This window comes from Lycorma delicatula, chromosome 10, assembly GCF_047948215.1.
Source record: "Lycorma delicatula isolate Av1 chromosome 10, ASM4794821v1, whole genome shotgun sequence".
Lineage (NCBI taxonomy): Eukaryota > Metazoa > Arthropoda > Insecta > Hemiptera > Fulgoridae > Lycorma > Lycorma delicatula.
Genome location: NC_134464.1, coordinates 86,027,530 through 86,055,245, shown reverse-complemented (window position 1 = coordinate 86,055,245; position 27,716 = coordinate 86,027,530). Strand labels below are relative to the sequence as shown.

General features: G+C 29.8%; 1 protein-coding gene across 1 annotated transcript in view; it reads right to left on the bottom strand.

The window, feature by feature from the left end:
* LOC142331387 (parapinopsin-like) overlaps positions 1 to 27,716 on the bottom strand; it is a 252,942-nt gene that overhangs the window by 51,318 nt on the left and 173,908 nt on the right. Inside the window, exon 2 of the mRNA XM_075377268.1 lies at positions 10,200 to 10,359. Coding sequence (XP_075233383.1) covers positions 10,200 to 10,359 — 160 coding nt within the window. The remainder of the gene's footprint in view (positions 1 to 10,199; positions 10,360 to 27,716) is intronic.

The window sequence follows — 27,716 nt, the reverse complement described above, 5'->3', positions numbered from 1 at the left end:
TAGAAAATAGAGGTCGTGGTTTTGCAAAATGGGAAAAGGTTCAGTCGTTAAGTCCACGCTATTATTTTGATAGAATGGAATATTTTTATGATGAGGACGCCGACTAACTTTCAAGAGCAGCAGATAGAAGCAATAAGAAGCGAATAAAGTTTATGAAATTTTCTTTTTTAGTTTTTCCTTTCTTATATTTTTTACCATGATTGCGTTGCTGTAGGTTAGTTTTTAAAGCTTACAAATTCATTTATTTTTTTCTCCCAGGGATTGTATTGAATATTACCTTTACGACTGTACTTATTTTATTATTAATTTTTCTTTATAAACGGAAAAAATAATATAAACAAAAAGTAATTCAATCCGCCGGATCGATTTGTTCGTAAATTCATTAGCTAATTTCAAAGTCGAGAGTTCTCATGTTCAAATCCTAATAAAGGCTTAAATTCGGATTTGAATACTAGGTCTGGATACCGGTGTTTTTGTTGTTGGGCTACAATTAACCACACGTCTTAGGAATGGTCGGCCTAAATTTTTCAAGACTACACATTTACCGATACATTACAGTGATAAGTCGCTAATGACTTTTGTTGTTGATGCGACTATAAATAAAAAATACATTATTATTTTTAGAAAGTTGTATAGTTAATTTAAGTACGATAAATCTTATTTTTAGAAGCGAAGAATAACTATTATTTATCACCTCTCTTCCTTTTCTAAGCTTTTAAAACCTGATAACAGAAGAATAAGAGAATTAAATTTTAATGTATTTTAAATTGATATATTAAAATTTGAACACATTAATGGAATTCTGAATTTAAGATTTATTATGTAAATGTGAAATTTGGGGTAGTATTTCACAAAAGTCACTTCTCCCCTTAAACTTAGAATCTCCTCTTTGTTCTTAAAGTCTTAACTTTATACAAAACTCTTTTACTATAAAGTACTTAATTATATTATTTTTATAAAAAAGTAATAATTTGAAACAGCCAAATGTTGTAAAAAATTGTAAAAATAAAATATTTAGAACAAGAAGGTTTTTATAATTGCTTCAGATTTTTCCATGTGTTAGTTTCAATAATGTTTCTGCATTTTTTGTCTATTTAATATTTTCTATTCAATATCCTCCACATTTAATGGAATCTAAAAAATATTAATTTAAGATTCTCAAAACTAGTCGCGTCCTTAACTTACATTTCTTTGAAGGAAGTGCCCATCTGTTCATTTAAATAATGAATCCAAACACGAAACTAATTTCAAGATAGCACATCACTACTTAAAAAATGGAAGAGTTTAATATTTATTTCAAAAAAATATATATATATCACTTAATAGAAAATATTAATCATTATCCAATGATAGCAAACTCTAGATTTATAAAGCGATATTGAAGCCGGTTTGAAAAAATCGGTCATTGGCTTTATGAATTTGTAGATGGTAATGTGTTGATTGATGGTAATAATGTTAGGTAGGATTAATATCTAAGCACAAACTTTCCGCTAATGTAGTTTTTCCCTTAATATTACAGATATTAGGAACTTCAACAAGGTTATTTCATCATTTTATTACTTTACCGTTAACAGCTCTGCGCTTTAGTTCTGGAAGGGAAAATATTGTAATCGGCCCAATTTGGGCATATGCGGTTTCTACTGGATCTCGATGTTTTGACACTTAACATTTAACACCTATAAAGTGTTGTTTATAAAGATGATACGAAATACTTTGAAATATCTGATTTTGGAACATTATTATAAAGAAAAATTTTCATATAAACATACATTCGAAAATGCATTACTTTTTTTTAAATTAAGAATTAAATATCTGACCTCGATTTCTGGTGGTAAAATGAAACCGTATTGAGATTCTTGGAGCCGAAATTAAAGGTAAAATTTGGTACCTTTATGTGTTTTTTGACCTAAAAGACTTAATAAACAGCTCTCAAACCAGCTGCTTCAGTAGTGGTTGTCCGTGCATTTCTTGAGTGATCTTCGTTTTTTCTGGGGTGTAATTCGTTTGATAGGTAAGATATTGGTGATGGGGATTTGCGTGTGTGTGGGATGAGTGAGGACTTCATTCAGTTTTACTGTCCTGGTATCATAACTCTAGAGCTAAGCTGCAAAAAGAAAAGTATGGTAATCAATTAAAAAACGGGGTATCGATTCTTTTTAATTTCTTGATCACCCAGGGACCGCAAAAAAATAAAAATAAAAATTGTGGGGGTTATGTTCCTACGTATGTATGTACGTGTGGATTGGCGTGTTTGATGCTTAATAACTTTTGACTAAATAAACCGATTTGGATGAAATTTTCTACAGAGACTCGTGCATTTGGGGCAAACTGCTGCAAAATTCCGGGGTCAATATCTCCAGGGGGATTGATAGTTCTTAGGAGTCAATTATCTCAAAAATTATCTCATTTTATAGTATATGAGTTCATCCTTATCATGTTGTTTTTCATGTGGACTTGTTCTTTATTAGGAAAATAACTTTGCAAGACCCATAACCATGTCTTATTCCTGTTGAAGCTATTTACTTGGAAATACATTATTCTATATTAATCTTGTTAAAATTAGTTTTTTTTAACCTCTTGGACTACCGTTAGTTATTGCTTCATAGAATGAGATGAATGATCTGTAGTGTGTGAATATGCCATGCCTAATCGGCATACGAACCCGGGACCTCCGGATGAAAGGCCGAGATGATACCACTCGCGCCATAGCTTATAACCTTTCTTTTTCCTGTTTGGCCTCCGGGAATTACAGTTCAGGTATTACTTCAGAGAATGATATGTATGAGTGTAAATGAAGTGTAGTCTTGTACAGTCTCAGTTCGACTATTCCTGAGATGTGTGGTTAATTGAAACAGAACCACCAAAGAACACCGATATCCACGATCTATAGTTCAAATCCGTATAAAAATAACTGATTTTACTAGGACTTCTGATTTAGAACTCTTGACTTCCAAATCAGCTGATTTGGGAAGACGCGTTCACCAATAGACCAACGTGGTGGATTTTATTACCTATGACCTTGGGGAGCTTTTATGTTGCTCTACATGTTCCAGAAAATGGAACTTTGTATATCTATTTTTAAAATTATTATTGGAATAAATTTGAACATTAAAACTCTCATAATTTATCTTAACCTCAAATAAGAAACCTTAGTTAATTTTTTCATGCATAATTATTTTTCTAGTATGCTAGAATAAATAACTAATACCAGGAAAGCGGACAACAATTATGTTGTTCGCTTTTTTACTTGCTTTATTTTAAGTCACAATGTTTTTTTTTTATGTTTGTCCTCAAATCTTGCATCCTTAATTTAACATACTTCCTGATATTGCCGATTGATGAAATTTTACACAGTTACTAAGGTCGGGTGACAATACAATATTCTACCATTACATTTGCAAACAGCTCCCATACGGAGGTAAGTTAAGGGTTTAGATTAAGTTTGTCGGTGTAAAAAAAAATCTGCAAAGCAAATATCTGGGGTTTTTGGGGTCGCAGATAACAACTGCGATAGCCATTTGACATAAAAAAAATGGCAAAAACTTGGTACAGGAGTTTTTGTAGTTCCGAATTTGGCAACATTCGTCATTACTCATATAAAACTCATAAAAACGTTTGTCAAAAATTGCGATACTTAAATAAGTAAAGGAAATAAAAATTTCACTATGAATAAACTTAACTATTTCGTTACTTTGTATAGTAAATGTTGGAATGAAAATTAGTTTGATATTTTATAGATATATATGAAGTTATATTTTGTAATCCAAATTAACCTACTAATTAAAGTCATGCAATGTATGTTTACAATTTAATTAAGTATGACTAAAATGTATCAAGCAAGTTATTAAAAGTTTTGAAAGATTTTTGTAATATTATTCTAACTTCAATTAATATTCCCAAAAATACATAAAAAATTAAATTTCTAAAAGTAAAAAAATTTGTAATAAAAACTTAAAAACTTGTAATAAAATCTTTTACCTCGAAATAATTTATTACCGAAATATTTATTTACGATTAAAGGCACAAACGTACATTTATAAATACAACCTGTTAAGTTCAGAACAATAAGATAATTAATGGTTCCACTAATACGAGACTCAACCAAAAGCATTCATAACGACTAACGAACACCGCTTAGCAATAACATTTACTTGGAATTTATTCTAGCGGTTGAATGACAAATTAAGTAATAATTATAACCCATTTATTAGACGTTTGTATTATACATACTCTGTGAAAATCGTAAAAGTAGGCTAAAACCTATAAAATGTTGAGATTTTTTTATATAAAAATATTATGAATAAGTAATCAGCTAAGTATTTTATAAAAAAAGGATATAGATTTATTTTTCATATTTAAAAAAAGTTGGTACTTGTTTAAAAACCAAAATTATCATTTATCCTTATAGTATATTGATAACTTATGAAATGATTTGTAATTGTAAATTTTATTAAAAGAGTTAATAAAGGTAAAAGCAAAATATAAAAAAACAATTAAAATAATTTAAAATAGTAATACATATAAGTATTTGTGGCAAGACAAAAACACCACGTAACAAGCTTTATTTTTACTTATTTTACCTCAAGGATTCGCTGTTTTATGAACTTTATTACTCTTGAGGAAAGTAACTAACTATGTGCCTCTTTTACTGCTTTATATTCGTTACAACCTTAAGAAAGGGTATCTAATCTAAAACGACAAATTAATGTACCTCTTCTATTGGTAAACAATTAATTATATAAATTGCCTCTTCTTAGTACGGAACTTTTTTTTCGTTTAATTTCGATTGTATGGAGTCGGGGCCGAAATAAAAACAGAACTACTAACAACTTACTTATTCTTAATTTTGACTCGACTTCCAAACATCAAGATAATAAAAATTTATATTTTATCTTTTAATGAGTTTTTACCAACTTTTCGAATAAAAGTACGATATTACATTCGGTCGTACGGAGGGATTAGGGGGTGAAATTAATTTTTTTTCTTATGTTTTGAGACATGACGATACGAAAATACCGTTCACATAAAATGCTATCTATATATATGAATATATATTGGCACACCATTTCTTAATTCTAAAAAAATATAAATTAAAAATATAATTATAAAATCCTTAATACCGAAAATTATTAATAATCATTAAGAATAAAATATCTAATAAAAATTTACATGCATTATAAACTCAAAGTCAAATAAAAAAAACAATGATCAAATTTTTAATCTTAAAAAAAATAAAAGGTCTAAACGAATAGAATAAAATAACTATAAGCCTATACATGTTCTGGTAATTCTAGCCAGAACCTGGACCCTCAGGGCCCAGATGAACCCCGGAGCCAACTCGTAGCTCCTCGGAGCCTCCCGAGTCCATAGGACCTACCCCAGGGCCGCAGAGAGCGCCTGCAACACCATTCCTGTGTTGCAGGGGATGGCGGCTTGGACACCCGCAGAGCTCGCTTCGGTCGCCATTCCCGTCGTCTACCGAGAGGTCTGCGCTCTATGGACGCCCCCCCGCACTGTTCGTTATCCTCAAGACTTAGAATAATACTGATAAATAACTATTAAAATATTCAGGCTTTACAGAACCTGAAAAAGAAACTAAATCACTGAAAACAGAATAATAGTAGCAATGGTAAATAAAGTTTACACACCTTTGACGGCGAAAAGTTCATAACTTATTCTTTTGCCATGGAGAGAAATATAATAATGAAGTAAAACGATTAATGTTTTTTTCTTAATGAATATCTTTAATTTATAACTTAATTTTCCTTGGTGGTGAAGAAATAATGACTGTTTTTAATATTTTAATCTTCACGGCATCCATCTTCGGTGGATGGCATAAAACATTCCGTGTTATAATTCGAATGTATCCTGAAAATTTGAAAGCAATCGATCGGTTGGTTCTTCGAGATTTTTCGAATTGAAATGTAGCTAAAAACCTTCTCAGTTTTGCCAAGAAATATTGAAAAAAAATTTAGATGTTTTTTTTTATCCCGAACAAACAAAATCCCTGTTTGTCTTTATATAATAGTACAAATATATCAAATTTGTGGCTTGAAAATTTCGAAAACTTCTAAATCAATTTGATTGAAATTTAGATTGTAGTTGTAGTATTGTATCTGAAGTTGTGCATGTGAAAATTTCATGATGATAGGTTGAGTCATTCTTCAGTTACCCTGAATTTAAGGTCGACAACTCAAAACATAACCTCAATTTGAGGTTTGTGTAATGGTGTATTTTTGATATACGCTTATACAGAGAGTCACAGTGGTGAATGAGTTGAATCTCGGTGCTTATGTGTGTGGTCTATTCGTTAGTCGATTGTAATGAGTTGCAGTCTGAAAATCGGTGCGTTTCTGATTGCAAAATAGTGAGGGCACCGGAAACGAAAAGTCGATCTGCTTGAGTAGAACTGCGCAAACTTTTTCTTTAGTTGACGGTATAACGTTTCTCGCCGAATATAGCTAGAATTTCTAAATTAAAGAGGAAAGTATGATCATGTCAAAAAATGTGGCATTTTTGGAAATCTTTACGTTTGGGGTCCGATTAGATCATCTAGATAAAAAAACAAACGTAAATGTCGCACTGATTTTGGCCTTTTATTTATTTTGGCTGAAATATTTCTATATACGAAGTACTAACCATATTAATCTTTTTTAAAAATTCGTTAAGGTTTTTAAATTCGTAAAAGTTTTCTTAAATTCGTTTAGTTTAATTTGTTTTTTATCATTCGTTGGTTTAATTTTAAAAAAAGCCAATTTAGATTTTCTTCAGAAGAATTTTAAAGGAAAATTTGTTATTCAAATATTTTACCTGCATTACATATATAAATAATATTAAAAAAAAATATTTTCAAAAAAAAGTTTTCACCTCTTAAAATTAAAAAATATATATTTTTTGGTTCTATTTCCCTTCCGATTAAATATTTTTCAAAATGTTTTTTTTTTTTTTTTAATTTAATCCTTCATACACAGAGCTATCAAGAAAGATCTATTTTTTTATTATAGAACCCGTAACTAAAATAGAAACGTTTTTATGAAAATTTTCTTTTTCTGGTTTTAAATTTTATTAAAGCGGGTGTTAGATTTAGAGAAAACTTTAATTAAGAGAATTTGTTAAGCTTAACAAATTTCTAAAAATATGAATATTTTTAGAAAAAAGAAAAATTCAAAATTTATTCCAGATATCTAAAAAATATATGAACTCAATATTTTTTTGCTTCTTTTTTACTATCTTTTACTTTAATAAGCTGTTTCCAGTCTGTTACAAACCAATCTTTGTCATGTCAAGAGTTGTAAAATTAATTAAATTGTGTGACGACAGATGGAATGAATTTTACCTGATATTTTAACGTTGTTTATTTATTAATATTTAATACATCTATAATTGTAATAATTCTAATTATATGAAGTTTATTTTATACAATAAATTTAATATGATTTTGTATTTGAAAATATAAATCTTGCAGCTAAGCTTTTCTCTTCGCCTATCTTAACAAAAATTAATATTGAAATAATATCAGTGCAATTCAAATTAAAATTAAAATCATACATCAGTTTACAATTTCGATGATAATCCTTAAAATTTATTACATTTAAAACATATATATATATATATATATATATATATATATATATATAACGTTTACAATAAGTTAAAAATTCATAATTACTAATAAAATAATTTGCAATGTGTAATTTTAATTTCAGTGTAGTTCATCTTTTTGCTTTGCTTCTTATTACTGGATAATTTATTTCTAGTTGTAATTTATAAATTTTTATTAAAAAAGAAAAAAAGATTACTTCTACGTATTACCTCTCCTATAATTATGAAAAACATATTGCTAAAATAAAATATCTCTTCTAAGGGAATGTTTTGAACTATAAAGGTCATCTCTCATATCCCAAATGCCAAACACTTTTAACCCGCCACATTTCCTCCTCCAAATTCCTTCTCTCCATCGTCTGGATCACTCCACATATCGATTGCTTTGGAGGTCGTCCACGTTTCCTCCTTTCTGCTGGAGTCCACTTCAAAATCCTCCTAGGCCATCTATACTCCTGCATTCTACAAAAGATGTCCATACCATTGTAGTCTTCTTCCTTCCAAAACATCGATCATTGCACCGGTTGCCCCTATTCTTCTTCTGATATCATTTCTCACGCTTTGCATTCTAGAAAATCCACAACTCCAGCGCAGAGCACCCATCTCTACAGACAACAACCTTCCCTCATCTCTATTTCTAATTTCCCAAGCTTCTAACCCTTCGATAAAATGCTCTCGATAACACTCTTCTAAAAGCTATAGTTAGTTTCTTTGCATATATCTTCAGACCACCACAAAGAGTTGCACTTCTAGATAGCCATACGCTCCAAATATATATTATGATTTATATCTTTTGGACTATTTCGTTTTTGTGATAATATAGAGCCAAGGTACATAAAATCTTCACATGTCTCGGTGATTTTCCCAACTATAGTCATCTTCTTTTGCACTAGCGACTACTAAAATCGCCTTACTAAAATTTATCTTCAAACCCTACTTACTAAACGTCAATTTTTTTTATCATATAGCTAATATCAAACCGATGACCTGATAATCTGCAAACAACAACGTTTATATACTCATCCTCCAACTCCACTCCCATGTTTCTACATTTTTTCCACCATTCTTCAAATGCCTCTCCCAAGTAAAGCATAAACTGAGTGGGAGAAAGGTACCAACCTTGACCTAAACCCTTACTATCTTTAAAAAACTGACAGATGTTTTCCTACCTTAACAGTCCTCGCTTGATTCCTATAAAAGTCTTTATGACATCTGACGTACTACGTACGTCAGATGAACGCCACAATTACTAACAACTTTAAACAATTATTCACCGGCACCATGTCATAACCTTTTTCTAGGTCTACGAAAACCAACCCACCGGGTTGGTCTAGTGGTGAACGCATCTTCGCAAATCAGCTGATTTCGAAGTGGAGAGTCCAGTGTTCAAATCCTAGGAAAGGCATTTACTTTCATACTGATTTGAATACTAGATCGTGAATACCGGTGTTCTGTGGTGGTGTGGTTTGGATTAGCCATACATCTCAAAAATGGTCGACCTGAGACTGTACAAGACTACACTTCACATATCATCGTCATTCATCCTTTGAAGTAATACTTGACGATGATTCCCGGAAAGTCTACGAAAACAAACCCGCCGGTTTGGTATAGTGGTGAACACGTCTTCCCAAATCAGCTGATTGAAAGTCGAGAGTTCCAATCTTCAAATCCTAGTAAAGACTTTCATACTGATTTGAATACTAGATCGTGGATCTAGTAGTGGTGTTCTTTGGTGGTTCGGTTTCAATTAACCACACTTCTCAGGTCAAACTGAGACTGTACAAGACTACACTTCATTTACACTCATACATATCATCCTCATTCATCCTCTGTAATAATACCTAAATGGTAATTCCCGGAGGCTAAACAGGAAAAAGGAAGGTCTACGAAAATCATGTGGGAACACATACCTTGTATACATACAGAATTACTCCCTGTTCTTTTTTTTTATTTTGAATCCGAGTCTAAAAATACCTTAAGATCTCTTGAGTGATCTGAAAACGTTAAGCAATACTAAACCTATGAACTCAAAATGTTTATCTATTAAAACACTATGTTTGAAAGTAAATATCTATGCATTAATTATAGGATATCCGATATGGAGAGTATTTATTTGGAGAGAAGGGACTTAATTATCTATACACTGCATTAATACCTCTCAAGTTCTTTCTAGGCTTTGTATAACAGTCATTGTTAATTTCAAATAGTTTTCCTAAAGATACTTATACAAAAATAAAAATTCTTATTACCCAGATTTGTAAAGATAAATCAGTATTTATCTCTCATTAATAGAACTGTGTACTTTTATACCTTTTCTATTAAATTAGTTGTTTACAAATGAGGATTTCATAGATAAGTATGAAACAGAATTCAGATATGTATTCTATGATACGATATTTAGGTTCTAACTGTTGTACTTTGTAATTTTATCTATTATAAAATTCGCTACATTTTAAGTTCTAAAACAAAAATTAACTAATCTTTAAAATTAATGTAACTGAACTAATTTAACTAAAATAGTAAATATTTAAAAAAAAAAAAATATTATTATTCTTATTTGATGAACATTGTTTTTTAAAATCCCTGCTCGTACTTGCCGAGAAGCGCCATGAAGAAACCATAGACAACGCACATGACACGTCCAAATAACCATCGATGCGCTATCGCTGATGCTAATGTAAAAGGATTTCCCAAAATTGATACTGAGAAATCTGACATTACTAAATTGAATAATATCACATTTAATGGAGTCCATAACTGTAACAAACAGAAAAAAATACAAAAATTAAAATACGCTTTTGACTCATTTTTTATCACTAAAAGAAAATAAATATTAGTTATACAATAGCAATAATTAGTATTTTCTGGTTTATTAATAACGGTAATAAGTTTTTATAATAGTAACTTTTCTTACTAATTTAAATCCTCATGCTATTCCTGCATCTTTTAAAGTTAATGCCTGAAGGGAAGGAATGGCTGGAATTGGCTGAAACACGCTTTTTCTGATTTCAACATTCACTTTTTCACTCAGAGAAACATTGTCTCATATAAATTGCTACATTGCAGCGAGTACTGTTCGATAATGAAAATCTGACAGCAATGTTACATCAGGATATGTGGTAGTGTTGTTGTTATGATTACAGCTATGAAGATGAAAGGTTCCCTCCCGACAAAATCTATTATTTGATTCTGAAAAATACAAGAGTACTTTAACCAAGAAGCATCAATTAACTCTCTACATTTTATTTTCAAAAAGATGGGTGTGGATATATTTAAGAAATGTATGCTGTCTTCAATGATTATGTTACAATATGATACTTTTGTGATTAGTAGTTTAAAATTGTTTCTTTAAAAAAAATCGTCAGCGGGAAGAAACTGAATTTTTCAATACGGAATGTCTGAAATAACTATTTCATAATCTTTTTCTGAATTTCTTTAAAAAATTAGCTTGAAGGAGAGAAAGACCAACAACAATTAATACCGGTATATATATTGTTTTTGTTATTCTAGCTAGCATCCTGCAGCAGCAATCTAAACATGTTAAATATTTTAAATTAAGGTGTATTTAGTGTGTCCGCGTGCGTGCGTGCGTACGTGTGTGTGGTATTTTAAATAAGTTTGTATAAGCCGTGCATCAGAAACACCTACAGTTGTAAGAATTTCTCGTAACGCGGCTTTAGCCGCGTGACGGCTAACACTTCCTTAAGATTCCAACGCGGGGTCATAATCTAAATCGGTTCAACGGTTGAGCTGCTACGGTGGAACAAACATACATATATACACCATAAATATGTTTCATTCCTTTTTGGATACTCATGTAATGAAAATTCTAACAGAAAAAAAACGAATGAAAATTTTTCTTAACGAAAAAATTTATGTAATTATAATCTTTTTTACAATTTCAAGAGTACAATAGTTAAAACAAATAAAAATTGAAAAACATTACAATTTTGACTGAGGTTCCTTCCCAATTTGTAGGGAACTGGAGAACTAACTGGAGAAAACCCACTAGGTTGGTCTAATGGTGAACGCGTCTACGGAAATCAGCTGATTTAGAAGTCTTGAGTTTCAGCGTTCAAGTCCTAATTTCAGTTTTTTTATATAGATTTGAATACTAGATCGTGGATACCGGTGTTCTTTGGTGGTTGGGTTTCAATTAACCACATATCTCAGGAATAGTCGAACTGAGACTATACAAGACTACACTTCATTCATACTCATACATATCATCTTTATTCATGCTCTGAAGTAATACCTGAACGGTAATTCACGGAGGCTAAACCAGAAAAAGAGAGAGTTAACTGAAGAAAGATCGACGAACCAATTTTTCCTTTTTAAAATATTCTGTTAAACAGTAATAATACCTTTATAAAATAAGGACCATTTAAAATTTGTTAGTAATTTATTATATTATAACCTTCCTAAAAGAAAGATTACGATCCGAATTAAATTTTTTGTATATTTAATAATTATTTTTCCAGTAAATTGTGTAGGAAGGCCACGTTTGGAATATGTAAAACAAATTGTTAGGGATGTAGGATGTAGAGGGTATACTGAAATGAAACGACTAGCACTAGATAGGGAATCTTGGAGAGCTGCATCAAACCAGTCAAATGACTGAAGACAAAAAAAAAATTTTTCCAGTAAACAAACTTTTCTCAAAAGTTTGCGTTTTATGGAACGATAAGATATATTTCTATATAACGAATTTCAAACTCAGTCTTATAGTGTATAAGATTGACTAAGATTGACAGATTTACGGATTACAAAATAAAGACTTGAATTTTTTTGCTGAAATACGTAAATTTGTTGGGAATATTAAATAATGTTAGTATTCTTAAATAACTCATTAAAACCTTTTAATCCGTTATTTTTAATATTAGTACAATACATAAAACAATAATTAAATAAAGATTAATAAGAAATGTTCCCACATCATCAAAAAATTTAATTATGTATTTACATTTGTTTATTTATAAAAATAAAAGTTCCAAGCGTATTTATTTTTAAAACAGATTACTAATTTCATCTGTGTGGTACTACTTATCCCAATGGAACACTAAATCCATTGGGATAAAATGTTATCTTTACAAACGACCGTCGTAAAATTACGAGTAAGCAATGACTTTAAAAGACTGGCATGTTTTCTTTTAGTGGAATGTAATATAAAAGAAATCTTATTTGACGGTACGAATAGGCAACTTTAAGATTGCGTTTTTTCCATTAAAAAAAAACAAAAAACAAAAAACACGTAAAAATGAAATGGTTAAATTGGACTTTTAAGTGAAAAATAAAAAGGGAATTTTGCTTTTACAGTGAAACTGTTTTTTTTTCTTGTATTATTATAGTCAAATATGGCACTTAAAAAAATATTTTTGTTTTAAAAAAAAAAAGTCAGTACATGAAATTTGTTGTAGTTCATTTAATTTATTTATTTGAAGAAAGGAAATATTTTTATGTTTTATCGCTTTTAGATCACATCTCTTAATATAAAATCATTCCATCTTTGTAATAAGACATTACTTAGCTAGATAAGATTAAAAACAAATGCTTAAAGTATCATTTCCTTGTAAATTAGGAAAAAACTATACCAGTTAGTAAATTTATTATTTAAACTAGCTGCAGAGGCGTGACTTAGACACGTCTCGGCAGCTAGGCCCTCAGGGCGGGTTGCCCTGGGGCGGCGTTTCGGAATGGGTTTAGTTGTCCAAAATTGATTACTTCTTGTGTAAAACTATTCTTTTTGGAATGATAAAAATTGATATAACGAAAGTTAAATTAGAAATTTATTTTAACGAAATGGGACGTATGATCCAATTGGCGGATTGTACGATCCGCAAATGATCGGTACATTCCGGTGCCTACTTTGTAATTATAGTTCATTATTTTATGAAGATAAACAATCACATAAATAAAAAAATTAATGTGGACACCACATGACTTCCTTGTACGCCTATTAAATTAAATATATACATCTTTTTAAAATGAAAAGTGCATAAAATTTTATTTCATTAAAAACTTTTGATTTTTTTTTAATATATTTTTTTTTTTTGCAATCGGTGGTTAATAATAATAATTATTATTTTTTTTGTCTTCAGTCATTTGACTAGTTGATGAAGCTCTCCAAGATTCCCTATCTAGTGCTAGTCGTTTCATTTTGTTATACCCCCTACATCCTACATCCCTAACAATTTGTTAGTAATTTGTAATAATTATTATTAATAAATCAGTATTTTAAATAAAAAAATAAAAAGTAAATGAAGTACGATTCAAAACAATGTGCCTTCCTCTTGTAAGATCAAAATATTTCTTTCATTAATTAAAGCTTTATTTGGCTATAACTCTGGAACCAATTAAAAAAAGTACCACTTGTAATATATAGTTGAAAAGATCTCAATGAGGGCATATTATTGCAGTTAAGAAAAAGTTCAGAATCCAAATTAATTTTTAATTTTTTTTGGATACTTTTTGTTCAGTCAATTGCAATCAAAATGGGAGGTGGACAACTAGATGTTACAACAGTCCTAAATTCAAAATTTCAACATCCTACAGCTAATCATTTTTGAGTTATGCGAGATAAATACTCACATACATACAGATGTACGTACAGAGGTCACGCCGAAACCAGTCAAAATGGATTTAGGGATGGTCAAAATGGATATTCCGTTGAAATATATTGCAGTAAATTCCGCTTCGTTTTAAATTATATTAGTTTATACCCGTAGTTTATAATTAACATCGCATTACGTTGAAACTTCAATGTTAATTATAAACAACTGTCTGTGGTGTTTCGCATTTTAAAGTGCTTGTAAATTTAGTATTTTGTGTGGGTGTGTGTGTGTGTGTGTGTGTGTGGGTGTGTTTCAAACGGGTAAGATGTAAGCAATAATATTTCATAATTTTAACATTGGGTAGCGTACAAATAATGATATAATAGTTTATAATATAATATAATATAAATAATAATATATATTATACGAACATATATCATAATAAAATCTAAAATTTTATTTTTTATGTGGATCCATTCGAAGATTTATTTTAATTACTCGTTATTTTAACTATAAAGTAATACTGTTACTTAATTCTTTTTTAGAGTAGTTTATCAGTAGAGGTAAAAGTAAATGAAAATAAATTTTATAAACGAATTAATCGTGTTGCTTAATGGAATTATTTACAAAAGTATATGTATATTTTTTTAATTAAGACAACTAGATTATGTTCAATAATCATTAATAAAAAGTAAAGAAGAAAATATAATAAGAAAAAGAACATACTCTACAGTCTATTTGTTTTGGCTAAACAGATATTTTGGGTTTATAAATTTTTGTTTTTTCCTAGAGGAAAATATCTTTGGTTAAATATTTTAATAATTTTACTTTAATAATTTCTTTACTAATGGCTAATTTATTAACAATGAAAATTTGAATGAAATTATTCCGTTTTAATTTATGAAAGCGGTTCTGTAAGCGTAGTAGTCTTTAGTTTGAAGTTACACATAATACAAGTAATTCCAACAAAAATGAATTTTAAATTTAATTGTTTTAAAAAAATAGTATTTAATAAAGTCTTTTATTTTTAAGTAACTTAAATTAAAATTATTTAATATTATAGTTCAATTTTTTCATAGATTAAATTTTACAATAAAAAAACATTTTTTAACATTACTTTTAGGGGCATTAATTGGCGTTGGTTAATTGAAACAAACGACAATTAGGTTAATTTAGAACTAAAATTTAATTTATGTTTTATTTTTTTTTAATACATATATCCTTTAAAAAAAATTGATGTGGACACCACATGACTTCCTTGTACGCTTATAAAATTACATGTACAAGTTTTTTTTTTTTTTAACAAAAAGTATGTAAAATCAATTTCATTAATAACTTCTGATATATTTTCATATTTTTTTAAAATTATTATTGAATTATTATTTATTGTAAAAAAATATTTTTTACAATCGGAGGTTAATAAATCAATCAGAGGTTATTAATAAATCAATAAATTTAAATTAAAAAAAAAGTTGAAAAAAAGGAGATGAAGTCTGATTCTAAACGATGTGTCTTCCCCTTGTAAGATCCAAATATTTCATTACTTAAATTTTATTTGGCTATAACTCTGAACCACTGAAAATAAGTACCACTTATGATATATCGTTGGGGCTTATTACTGCAGTTAAGAAAAAGGCCAAGATCCAAATTTATTTGGATTTTGAGCTTTTTTGGAAATTTTTGGTTCAGTTGATTGCATTCAAAAGAGGAGCTTCATAACTAGATGTTAACAACAGTCCTAAAAACAAAATTTTAACATCCTACAGATAATCGTTTTTGAATTATGCAAGATACGTACGTACGTATTTACGTACGCCACTCTGAAACTAGTCAAAATGGATTTAGGAATGGCCAAAATGGATAATTTCGTTAAAATCTGAAAACCAAAATTTTTCGCGTTCACAATACTTCCTTCACTTCGTACAAGGAAGTAAAAAACACAGATGTTACACCAGCATAAAATTGTTGGGTAACTGTTAAACAAACTGTTCAAAGATTATGGGCTTTTAGAGAATATTTAATTTCTTTACAAAAAGCTAACAACTCAGCAATAAGATGAAGTAATTTGAGGATAAAGACGAACACAGAAACCTTCCTTTTTGTTGTAAAAAAATTAAACCAAACGTATGCTGTTCTTCTTCTTTTTGTAATAATTTTATTACTGAAGATTCTTTTTTTATATATGTAAATTAAATATCGACCTTGTTTTATGGGAAACTGTTTAATATTCTTGACAACTGTATTAAATATAATATGACGTCATACCAGTAAACTTGTACGTCGCAAAGAACGATTCATGGATTTTTAATCTTCTACTTACCTACTTTTTGTATAACTATGTATTGCTTTTTAACTCTTTCCCCCTTCATTTTTTGTATGAATTTTAAGTGGTGAGAGAATTACATAGCTCTCAGAATCTCTACTATTACGAAGTGCTATGTGCATTTAGTCGGCTCTTGAATTTTGCGCTTTATTCTTCTTTTTCTTCAACATCTATTGACGTCAGAAGTTTTTTGTTTCCCCTTTTTTTTTATTTCACTAGAATAATTAAAAAAGGTTTTTCATCCTTATTTACCTACTAATTTCCTGTAATATTTTAAAAGTATTAAATAATATTGTAATAGTGTTTTAAACTTACTTTAATACAATTTTATAGTTATTTAATTATAATTTTATTTTCCTTTGATTAACAGATTTCAGCAATGAAAAATATTCTCAATACAAGTTACACGACTTTTTTTAATATGTATTTTTATTCTCTTCAAAAATTGGATCGTTAGGGTGATCACTTTTTCATTTTATAGAGAAAATTCATCTGGTGATCCCGTTGTATGTTTTTCACTTTAAATAAATGGAAATGTTTTCTCAAAAATTGTCTGTATAGACGATGTAATGCCATATTTTTCATTTTTATTCGTTGTCAACGTTGCTTAGAGTTAGGACGTTACAGATGTCATACTTTAAGTAGTATTCGAAAAAATGAAATTAAAAGTTATGTGCTTAAGTTAGGGTTACAATTAGTAGATATATTTTTATTCCACAGCCCTTAAAAATCATGTTGAGTAGTTACAGTAGGGTTCAAATTAATTGGAAAACTCGATGAAAAACAACGATTCCTCTTAATACTCAAAAGTTATGTTTTAATAGTTAATATGTACTTCCTTGTTGTTTATTACCTCCTGAAAACGTTTAGGCGTTGATTCAACTACTTTTTACATGTTTATTTTTTAGTTCATCATCACGAAACCATGTCTTGGTAGTTGAAGAATTTATAGAAATTTTTGTTATACAATTTTTTCTTTGGGAAGTATTTTTTACCGATTGACCACAGATCCTCGAGTGAGTTTAAGTCTCTGCTGAATTTCCAGGTACGAGGAATATTTACACACTTTTTACTGAAGCAGTTTTGGTATTTTTTAGATGTACAGCAAGGTGCAACATCTTGCTTAAAAATCCCGACGCTGGCTAGAAAGAATTTTATACGATTGGAATCACTCTTTATATGTTTATCAGAATTCATCATTTCTTTTATTGGAACCGGTGTTCCTAGTCTAAAAAAGATCATGCAGTTTTAAAATATTCTCCTCTTTAGATGTTTTGGTATTTGCAAGGATATGAAAAGTATAATCTCATTTGGAATTTTGCGTACAAACTTTACTTTATGTCCCTGACTTCAAAATGTGATTCAACAGAAAAATAAATTTTTTTCCATTGTTCTCCATAGATTTTATTGATTTTAGTCTATTGTAAACATTTCTTGGGTATTATTTCAGTAAGCAGTTGCTTTTACACTGGTCGGCATGTTCTTCGATCGACTTTGCAGATACGTAGTTCAACAGTAGTCGCATAGATGTCAACACCACTTTTTCTCATTTCTTTAATTAAATCTACAGTAGATAACCTAGGATTCACTTTGATTTTTATAATAAATCTGTCTGAAGAGTTGTTTTCCTTTTACCACCAAATTTCCCTTCTCTTTTGGAAGAAAAGAACCAGTATTTTAAATCGCTTAAAATTCTGTTTACAGTAACTCAAAACTTATATTTAGTAATCATCCTCTGTGACATTCTTTTATACTGAAAGTAATAATTCTGCTACGGTTTTGAGGTGTAGGGTCCATCTTATTCGGTAAATAAATAACAAAGCTTAAAAAACTACTAGGTATACAAATTCGTAGCTATATAAATTTATAGCAGTAGTTTATTACAATAGGGTAAGTTTGAAAAAAAACTGATAAAATAATCAAACAATATTCAAAACACTAAACTCACATGTGCACTAACTGTCTGAGAAGTTATGAGTAACAAAAATATCTAACAAGAATAGCTGCAGCGTTACCAACTGTTGTTACAAAAATATAGCAACATTTTCAAAGTTTTCTATTAATTTGATCGGTACTATATCACTTTGTCCATTCCTATACTCAATTCTACTTATATTATACTTATATTTCACTTTTGTCTATTCCTTTAGTCATTTTTATAAACACTAATTTTTTCTCGCCTCTACAGTTCTTATGACTGACTATTTAAATATTTAAAGTATAAATTAAGGAAGAAATGAATATTTTATAGGTGATATGATTTCTTTTTTCAAAAAAAAAATGAGTTCAAATACGACTAAACCAGGACAAGGAGAATTATAAAAAATAAAAATAAGTTATTGGCGGTGAATCGTTTTCCAGAAATGTCTTTGGAGGAAAATGCGACGGAATAACCTCCAAATTATGCAGCTGGATTGGTTAGAAAGATTTCTACGTAAATAAACGGGAGAATTGAAGATTAACAACCCTGTTTTAATTTGGGAATTTTAAGCCCCTCAAATTTTTTGTTACAATCTTCTAACAAAATTTAAAGTTTGAAAATAGGAAAATTTACCCCAGGTGGTAAATAGATATATAAATCAATAATTGCAAATAGCAATGAGCCAAGATCGGACAAAAAGTGTTAGGGATGAATCGAAGCGTTTTGGAAACCCTTCAAAATTTAAATTTAAACAAAAATAGTTTTTTGAAACTACAAACGTAAACTCACTTTTAAAGATAGGAAAACAAAAAAAGTAGAAAACTTTTTAAAAAATTTCAAATTAAAATTTTAGCTATTCAGGAAGGTAGATTTTTAAAACAGATAAATAAGTAAACCAGATTAATAAATGGAATCCAGAAAAAATGGATTCGTTCTGGGAACTATTGGAAGAACAAGTTTTAAAAGTTCTTGAATAAACATCAAAATTCTTCTCGGAGATTTTAAACTGGCTCCTTTGGGAAAAGTAAAGAAATCGGAAATTTTCCGGCATATAAAAGAATTAATGTGAATGGGGAAAGATTAGTTTAAATTTTGTAATTTGAAGGAGGACTGGACGAATGAAGGAAGTTTTAGAAAAGGAGGCTGATGTTCAGAACAGATCTTCAGTTTAAAACTATTAATTTGGCATAGAAATTCTTCAACCAAAAATATATTGATTTCGTTTACAGCTTTAAAGAAAGCTTACGGTTCCATAGATCGAGAAATCTTAATAAATGTAATTCAAGACTCTGGAATTTGTGAACAATTTAAAAATCTAATTAAAGAAACATTAACCGGAACATTTTCAAAAACAAAATTTAGAGGAGAATTTTCTGAATTTTTTTAAATTAACACTGATCCAAGACGAAACGGATTATCACCGATCCTTTTTAATCCTGTCTTAAAATATATATATATATATATATATATATATATTAGAATGTGGAACCTAGAACGGTAAAATAAAGCCAATAAAATTAGGATGTAAACCGGGAATCAAAGTTATCTGTCTAGCTTTCGCAGATGACATAGCGATCTTTTCTGAAGATGTAGAATTAGCAAATCTCTAATTGAAATTTTAAAAAGATAGCTACGAATACAGGCTTACAGATTTCTAAAGGAAAAACTAAAATTATGACAAATATTAAAAACTCTCCGAAATCCGTTCGAAAATAAATAGGCCAAATTGAACCTGTTCAAGAATTCAAATATTTGGCACAAATAGCTGAAAAGAATGACCTTGATATATATGCAGATATAAACAAACTCGAAAGTGCGTACGGAATTACAAAAAAGTATTTATAATAAATATGCCTTTCCAAAAATCGAAATATTAGGCAGTACAATACGGTTGTAAACCACAATGTTTTTACACCTTAGAATACCTAAATTTAAATTTAAAAATGGAACCTTTAATAAAAAAAGAAGGATAATTAGGAAAATTGTAGACTCAGTTAATGAAAACGTAACTTATAGACCAAGACATAACGAAGAAATTTACCAACACAAAGAAGATTTAATAATAAAATGAAAAATGAAGATTATTTATCTTTGGACACCTTTTTAGAATGGCCAGTAATCTTCTTAAAAAATACATTGAATTATTTCTATAAAAGAAAACTGAATTAATTTGAATAAAGAGGTTAAAATTGACCTAAAAAAACCAAAACATCTAATAGAATTAAATATCAGACGGAAAAGTTTATAAAAAGAAAATTGGCTCGATAAAAGTTTTTCAAAAAAGATAATGCTCAAGAATGATCAGTAGAAAGGAGAGAATAGCAAGCTGAAATAATAAAACAATAGCGGACAAAGAGAAAACAGCAAAGAAGATGAAAATTGGAACGTGGTCTTTCAGAAGCTAAAATCAACAATAAAGAAAAATAAGTTATTAGGCAAGTTTATAAGATATGTATTTTCTTTTAATTTATTTTGTATGTTTAATTTGGGAATTCAACAACTAAGATTAAAAAGTAGTGAAAATAGTATTTTGTTATGTTAATGTTTTTTTTTTTTTTTTTTTAGTTTAGTAAGAATACAATATTGCATAGTTTAACAAAAAATATTACAGGGGAATAAAACTATATACATTCGATTCTTTAGCATTATAACTAATAAAATTATCTTTTATATTAAAAAAATACTGAGCTGAAAAACTATTTCCAGTCCGTTTAGACGTTCTCCAAGACGGATCGGGCAATGTTGCACCAAGCGTCATCGGATTTCAAACTTGAGTCTCCTCTGAGAAATCCTCAAAAAATCCTTATTTATTCCTTAATTGAAGAATTTTCCAACGTAATTACTCACAGGAAAATAATTTTGAAGTCCGTCAATGCTCGATGAAATATTCTCGGGCCATTTCGAGCAGAATAAATAAAAATCAGCTCGATTCGTCGAGTAGAACGTCTGGGCTAACTGGAAGCAGGTACTGAGCACGCATTTTACCTGTGGTAGGAAAGGAAAGAAAAACAAGAGGAGAAAAACAAGGGGTTGGGGGTGAGACATATTGAAATGGAGTAAATGTTTAGCCAAATTTTTAAGATATTTAACATTACTTTGTAACAATAACGCTGCGGAGCAGCAACAGGCCACTAGTCAAGATTTAAAAGTCGTGTAGGTATATAAAGTTTCTCTTCTATCGCAAAGTTTAATTACTTGAAAAAAGTATTTAATAAAACAAAGAATTCATAAGGGAGCTAATAAAATAAATTGAATATCATTAGATTTCCATTAAATTTTAAATGTATCGTTGAAATTCCTTGACAGAAGAGTATATAGAAAATTATTCACTTTTTTATGCTTAAAACTTATTATTAAAATTTTATTTTCTCTACATCAAAATATTTCCTGTGGAAATAATTTTCTAATTACATTTTCTTCGTCTCAGCTTTTATGAAAACAGAAATAATGTGATGAAAAAAAATAAAAAATAAAAATTTTCAAACAAACGAAGGAGGAATAAAAATTAAAACAGTACAAGGACCATGTTAAAATAAAATTACAAAATTATATATGAAATAAAAAAAAAAATACCAATTATTAAAGAAGCAATTTATTGAAAATATACTGCATCGTAATGAGATGGAGTTAAACTTATAAAATATTCAACGTTAAAATGAACACTATGACACAAATTAAAAAAAAAAAAATGGGCATGGAGAAGTTTGGAAATATTAAATTGAATGTCTGAGTAATAAATTAAGTAATGAAAAAATCCCTTTCGGCATGCTGAAAAGTGGAGGTAGATTTCACCGGTGCTACGTAGGGGATAGAAAAGATTTCCACCTTAAAGTTAAGAAAAACTTTAAATTTACTCAATACGACAATGGTTGCATGTGAAAAAAGTTTCACATGTTTAGCGTACGAAAAGTCCCATTTTACAATTCCAGCAACATTTTGGTTATCCCTTGCCGTAAGGGTTGGTGATATTAAAAACTGTTTCAGACAAAAGTTTTAGGTAATGTTTAGAGTATTAATGACCACCTTAAACCGATTATATACTGTGCCTATTAAGGTAGGTATGGTTTTATTTGTCTTTGAAACCTTATTCTTTTCACCCCTTGGGCCAATGGTTGGTTATATCAAAAAAATTTACTTAGATACATTTTACGTCCATATCCAAAAAAAATAGTAAGGACTTTAAAAGAATTCGATATTTTACTTAATAAAAAAATTATAGCGATTTTTTTTTTGTTGAAAAAGCCACCCAATTTCCATCCCCCATGGTCCGATTTTGGCCGTTAACGAACTCGACCGAGATTTTGGGACGATTTATTTTTAGGGAACAATTTGAAAGGATTGGCGCAAAATTACAGCAGTTATCGTGTCTACAAGAAAGTAATATATATATATATATATATATATATATATATATATATAAACTTTTTAGCTGACGGTGGTTTTGGGGTCTAGTGAATGTGAAACGCGAAGGTATGTCAAAATTTTGCGGAAGTTGAATCAAGGTACCCATTAGAATAGGTATATATCTAAAAATGAACAAGAATAGACGCTTAATTGGAGCAATTATAATATGAAATCTAACCGGTGTTTTAATAAGTACAACAGTTACAAGGATCAATTGCAGGGCTAAAAATAAACGGGACGAAAACGTAAAAATTATAAACTGTTTAAAAGGAAATGGAAATCAACAGGCTTTTTTAAAGTTTAGCTAGAAAAAGAGGAAAATTGAGAGAATATGGTTTAAATTTTAAAAGGTCTGATTGAGATATGACGTAATATCATAGACAATCATTATATTAAATACAGTATTTATGTACAGAGTGATTCAAAGAAACGGGAAATTTTGAAAGTTGTGTTGATAGCCGTGGGCTATTGCTACCACTTGATAAGTGGCGCCAGCCTCTCTAACCTAACCTGCCATTTAGTTGTCATGGATCCTTGGAGTGGTGCGCAACGTGCATTTACTATCAAAGCGTTTTACAAAAACAATGACAGTGTGGAGGGAGCGCGTAGAGAATTTCGCCGTCATTTTAATCTGGGACGGCACCACCGTGTTCCATCAGCACATGAAATTAAAACATGGATATCTAATTTTGAGGAAACCGATTCGGCGATAAAAAAGAAACCTCCAGGCCGTGACCCAACCGTCCGTACACCACAGAATTTTCAAGCTTTACAAGATGCTGTCACACAAAGTCCACATCGGTCAATCCGTCGTCTCTCAGCATCTTTACAATCGCATAGTTCAAGTGTTCGAAGAATGTTAGTGAAGGACTTGCAATACCATCCGTACAAGTTGCAGATCGTCCAGGAACTGAAACCGAACGATGCAGTTGTGCGAGCACAATTCTGTAATGTAATGCTTCAGAAGATAAACGATAACGAAGAGTTTGTTCACGAACTGTGGATGTCAGACGAAGCGCATTTCCACCTCGGTGGATTTGTTAACAAGCAAAATTTCAGATACCGGGCACAAGAAAATCCTACGCAGCTACACCAGCGACCGTTGCACAGCCAGAAAGTGACCGTGTGGTGTGCTATGTCATCTTACGGTGTTACAGGCCCTTATTTTTTTGAGGATGACAACGGTCTTGCGATTACAGTGACGTCGGCTCGTTACGTAGCCGTGCTTGAAACCTTTGTTGTGGAACAACAAAAGAGACTTCCACCGATTCTGAACACAGCCTGGTTTCAACAAGACGGAGCAACGTCACATACTGCACGAATATCGATGGCAGCTGTAGGCCGATTGTTTGGACAACGTGTCATTTCACGAAATGGTGACATTAGATGGCCTCCCAGATCGCCTGATCTCTCAGCTTGCGATTACTTTTTGCGGGGTCAACTTGCAAGCAAAGTGTTCCACAGTAGACCTGCTACAACGGAAGAACTGAAGGCAAAGATCCGAGAAGCAATTGCGGAAATTCCAGTTGAGATGTTACGTCAAACCACGAACAATTTAACGAAGAGACTTCGTGAGTGTTTACGTAGAAGAGGAGGTCACCTGCAAGATGTCATCTTTAAAAAATAAACTAAAATGTATGTATCCTAAAATGGCAACATTTGTACAATTACATGAAATAAAATTCATTTTCTAAAAAAAATGTTTCATTAACGTTATTTAATTTTTAAAATTTCCCGTTTCTTTGAATCACTCTGTATTTGCACGACTGTTAAAGTCGTGCAAATTGATTTAAGAAACACTACTTTTTCAGAAAAAAAAATACTATTACAATTTTTATAATCTAAGAGGAAATTCAACACTTTTAATTTTTTAAATTCTTAATTAAATTAATTATAATATTTATACCCTTCGTTAACAGTATTTATTGTTCTATATTATACTAAAATAAATTTTATAGTCATAAGCAAAACATAAATAATTCAAACAAGATAAAAGAGTATAAACTGATGATACTTTATTATTGGTACAACACATTTTAACAAATTACCTCACGCGGCTCCAATACATCCAAAGTTATTCAAATCAATAATGCGTGACTGGTTTATAAAGTAACTTATTTCCCAAGAGAAATATCTTGTAGGATTCATATACCATATTTTGTATAAAAGAGCATTTAAATTTTTTATTATTATTTTTATGTACAACTTACTTATTTTTTATTAGAATATTTCTAATTTAATTCTAAAATTTACAATATAAGAAACATGAATCATTATAATATTAACCCACTTAATTTGTTTTTAACAGCTAATTTGGTACAGGAGTGGTTACGAAAAAGTGTAGATGTAGATGATAAGACGTCCGATTTTCCGGACGTCTTATCATCAACAACATTAGGTAAGCTTAAAAAAATTAAAAAACGCCACTTAAAAATTAAAAATACTAATTCAAATAAAGTTTTTCTTCAACAGAAAAGGCATTTAAATCGATTGATTTTTTGCGATTTATATGGCACAAAAAGAACATGTAAATTTAGGCCTGTGTCTATATTAATTCCAAAATTAACTTATGAAAAGACTGATGAAAATACATTAATTGATCGAGCATGAACCACGAATGTGACATGCATTCAATGTCGCCACATGAAAAATCTTATGAATGTTTGTGTATCACTATGGAATAATTGAACGATAAAAAGAATGCAATTCTACTCTGATTCATTGTTTAAAATTGTTACGTGATCTTGCAGCTTATAATCAAACATCAATATTAATGAAAATATAGATAAAAGATTTATTTTAAGAAGAAATAGTTTTATAAAAAAGCTAACCACACAATTGTAAGATTTTCCCTTCATCACGCGGCTCTTTTCTGATGCACGGCTTACATACACATTCAAACACAACTTAAATTAACATATTTATAATTTTATTTAAATGTAATATTTTTTGTTCAAGCGTATGTCAGTGCTACACTAGCGCGCCTTGTGGTGACAAGGTACTATTGACGAAGTATACCCACTTAGCCACTAGTTTTGAGCATTTTTTGTGATTGGGTGCGATTTTGAACAATTATTTTTGAAAATATTATCTTTTAATTTTTAATAAAATTTCCTAAGAAAAACCTTGACCTTGCATTACAGTCTCACCCCGTTGACGTTCTAAGTTGAAATTTTAATGGCATTAATCCCCCATATATAAACGTAATCTGACCAGGTTTGGTAAAAATCGGTCCAGTAGTGCTGGAGATGTAAGGTGTAAGGCACCGAACACACACAATTACGTGCATACGAACAATCGGAAAATTTCCATCCGGTTTTTTGGGTTTTTTATGTGTCAAAACGTCAAGATCTGGTGAAAACCGCATATGACCAAACTGGACCGATTACCATACTTTCCCTTCTAGAGCTATAGCGCTAGACTGGAAAGTAAAAGATATGTTTTTATTATTAACTTGTCAATGAATTTTACTTTTCGATTTTATGTCATTTAAAAAAATCTTTTTTTTTTGCCCACAGTAAATTAACTCAATTTCTCTTCATTTCGTCTTTGGTAGGTTTATTAAATAAATTTTTTTATATAACAATAGAGTAGTAAATTTTTATTTCTTTCAGATAATTTTTATAAATTTTAATAATTTTACTGAAAAATTTCTACTTATTAGATTTTTTGTAACGTATTACTGAACCTTTATTAAATACATTGTATGAATATTCTGAGGGGTTTGATGAATTATTCAGAATATAAGCTAAAAAGTTTGTGCATTGGAATGAAAATTTGGAGCATATGAAGAATTCCATGCGTGACCGGGATTCGAACCCGGGACTTTCGGATAAAAGGCCAAGACGCTACCTCTCCGCCACGATGTTCGACAAAGTATCTTTTTAATTTTAATGAAATACAATTATTTTTTTATATTTTCCTATTGTTATTAAGTGTGATAACTATTAAAATATTAAAATTATGAGTCCATTATATATGGTAAATATTTTTTAATTTTCCAATTATCCAGATTCGGCCTTGCAAATGTTAATCGGCGAAAATGAAATTACCCTATTTTTTCTTTTGTTTTTAACAGAAATCATATGTATAATTCATTATTTCTCTTTGTTTGATTACATTTAAAAGTAGATTAAAAAAAAATAAAAATAGTTAACTACAGCGTTAAAAAGTTAGGTCAGTACTCGTCTAATTACAAACTGATAAAAATTTGCTTATCAAATGAAAACATTTTTTCTTTCTTTTTAATGAAAGAGCGGGCATGAACAGCTATGGTCATTAGCCCGGTGCAAGTTGGTAGCGTATGAAGAGATGCCATGCCTGACAGGGAAAACTAATTTATTCGGGATGTTAGTTAAATTATCCAGTTAATACAAGACTGTATAAATAACAAAATTAAAATTTTCATGGTTGTTTTAAAAAATTATTAATAATTTTTAAAAAATGAATAAGAGAAAAAAATTATTAAAAAAAATTAATATTATAAAAAAATAATTAAAGGAATATATTGTAATAAATAACATACGATGATATTATTAATAATACTGTTAATTAATAAAATCTAGTAAAAATTAAATAATTAACAGAAATGTTTTTTTTTTCTTCCCGTAGCGGAGGAAAAAGCTCTGCCAGCCGCCGTCAGGCCCGTACAACCTCCCCTTCTACCATGCAGGGGCCGAATCTAAGCCATATGGTATGTACAGCCCCTGCATGATCACCCAGGCACTCCACTATCTGAATCCGTGTGACCGGAAGGCGTCCCCAGGGGGCGATCGACGAGCGACGACTCCGAGGAGACTGAATTAACAGAACTTACTGAATAAATAGTTTTTTTTTTTTTACAAATGAATTACATTTTAATAATTTTATTGATAGATTTTTGTTGGTAATTAGTGGCTGATTTTATAATAACTGC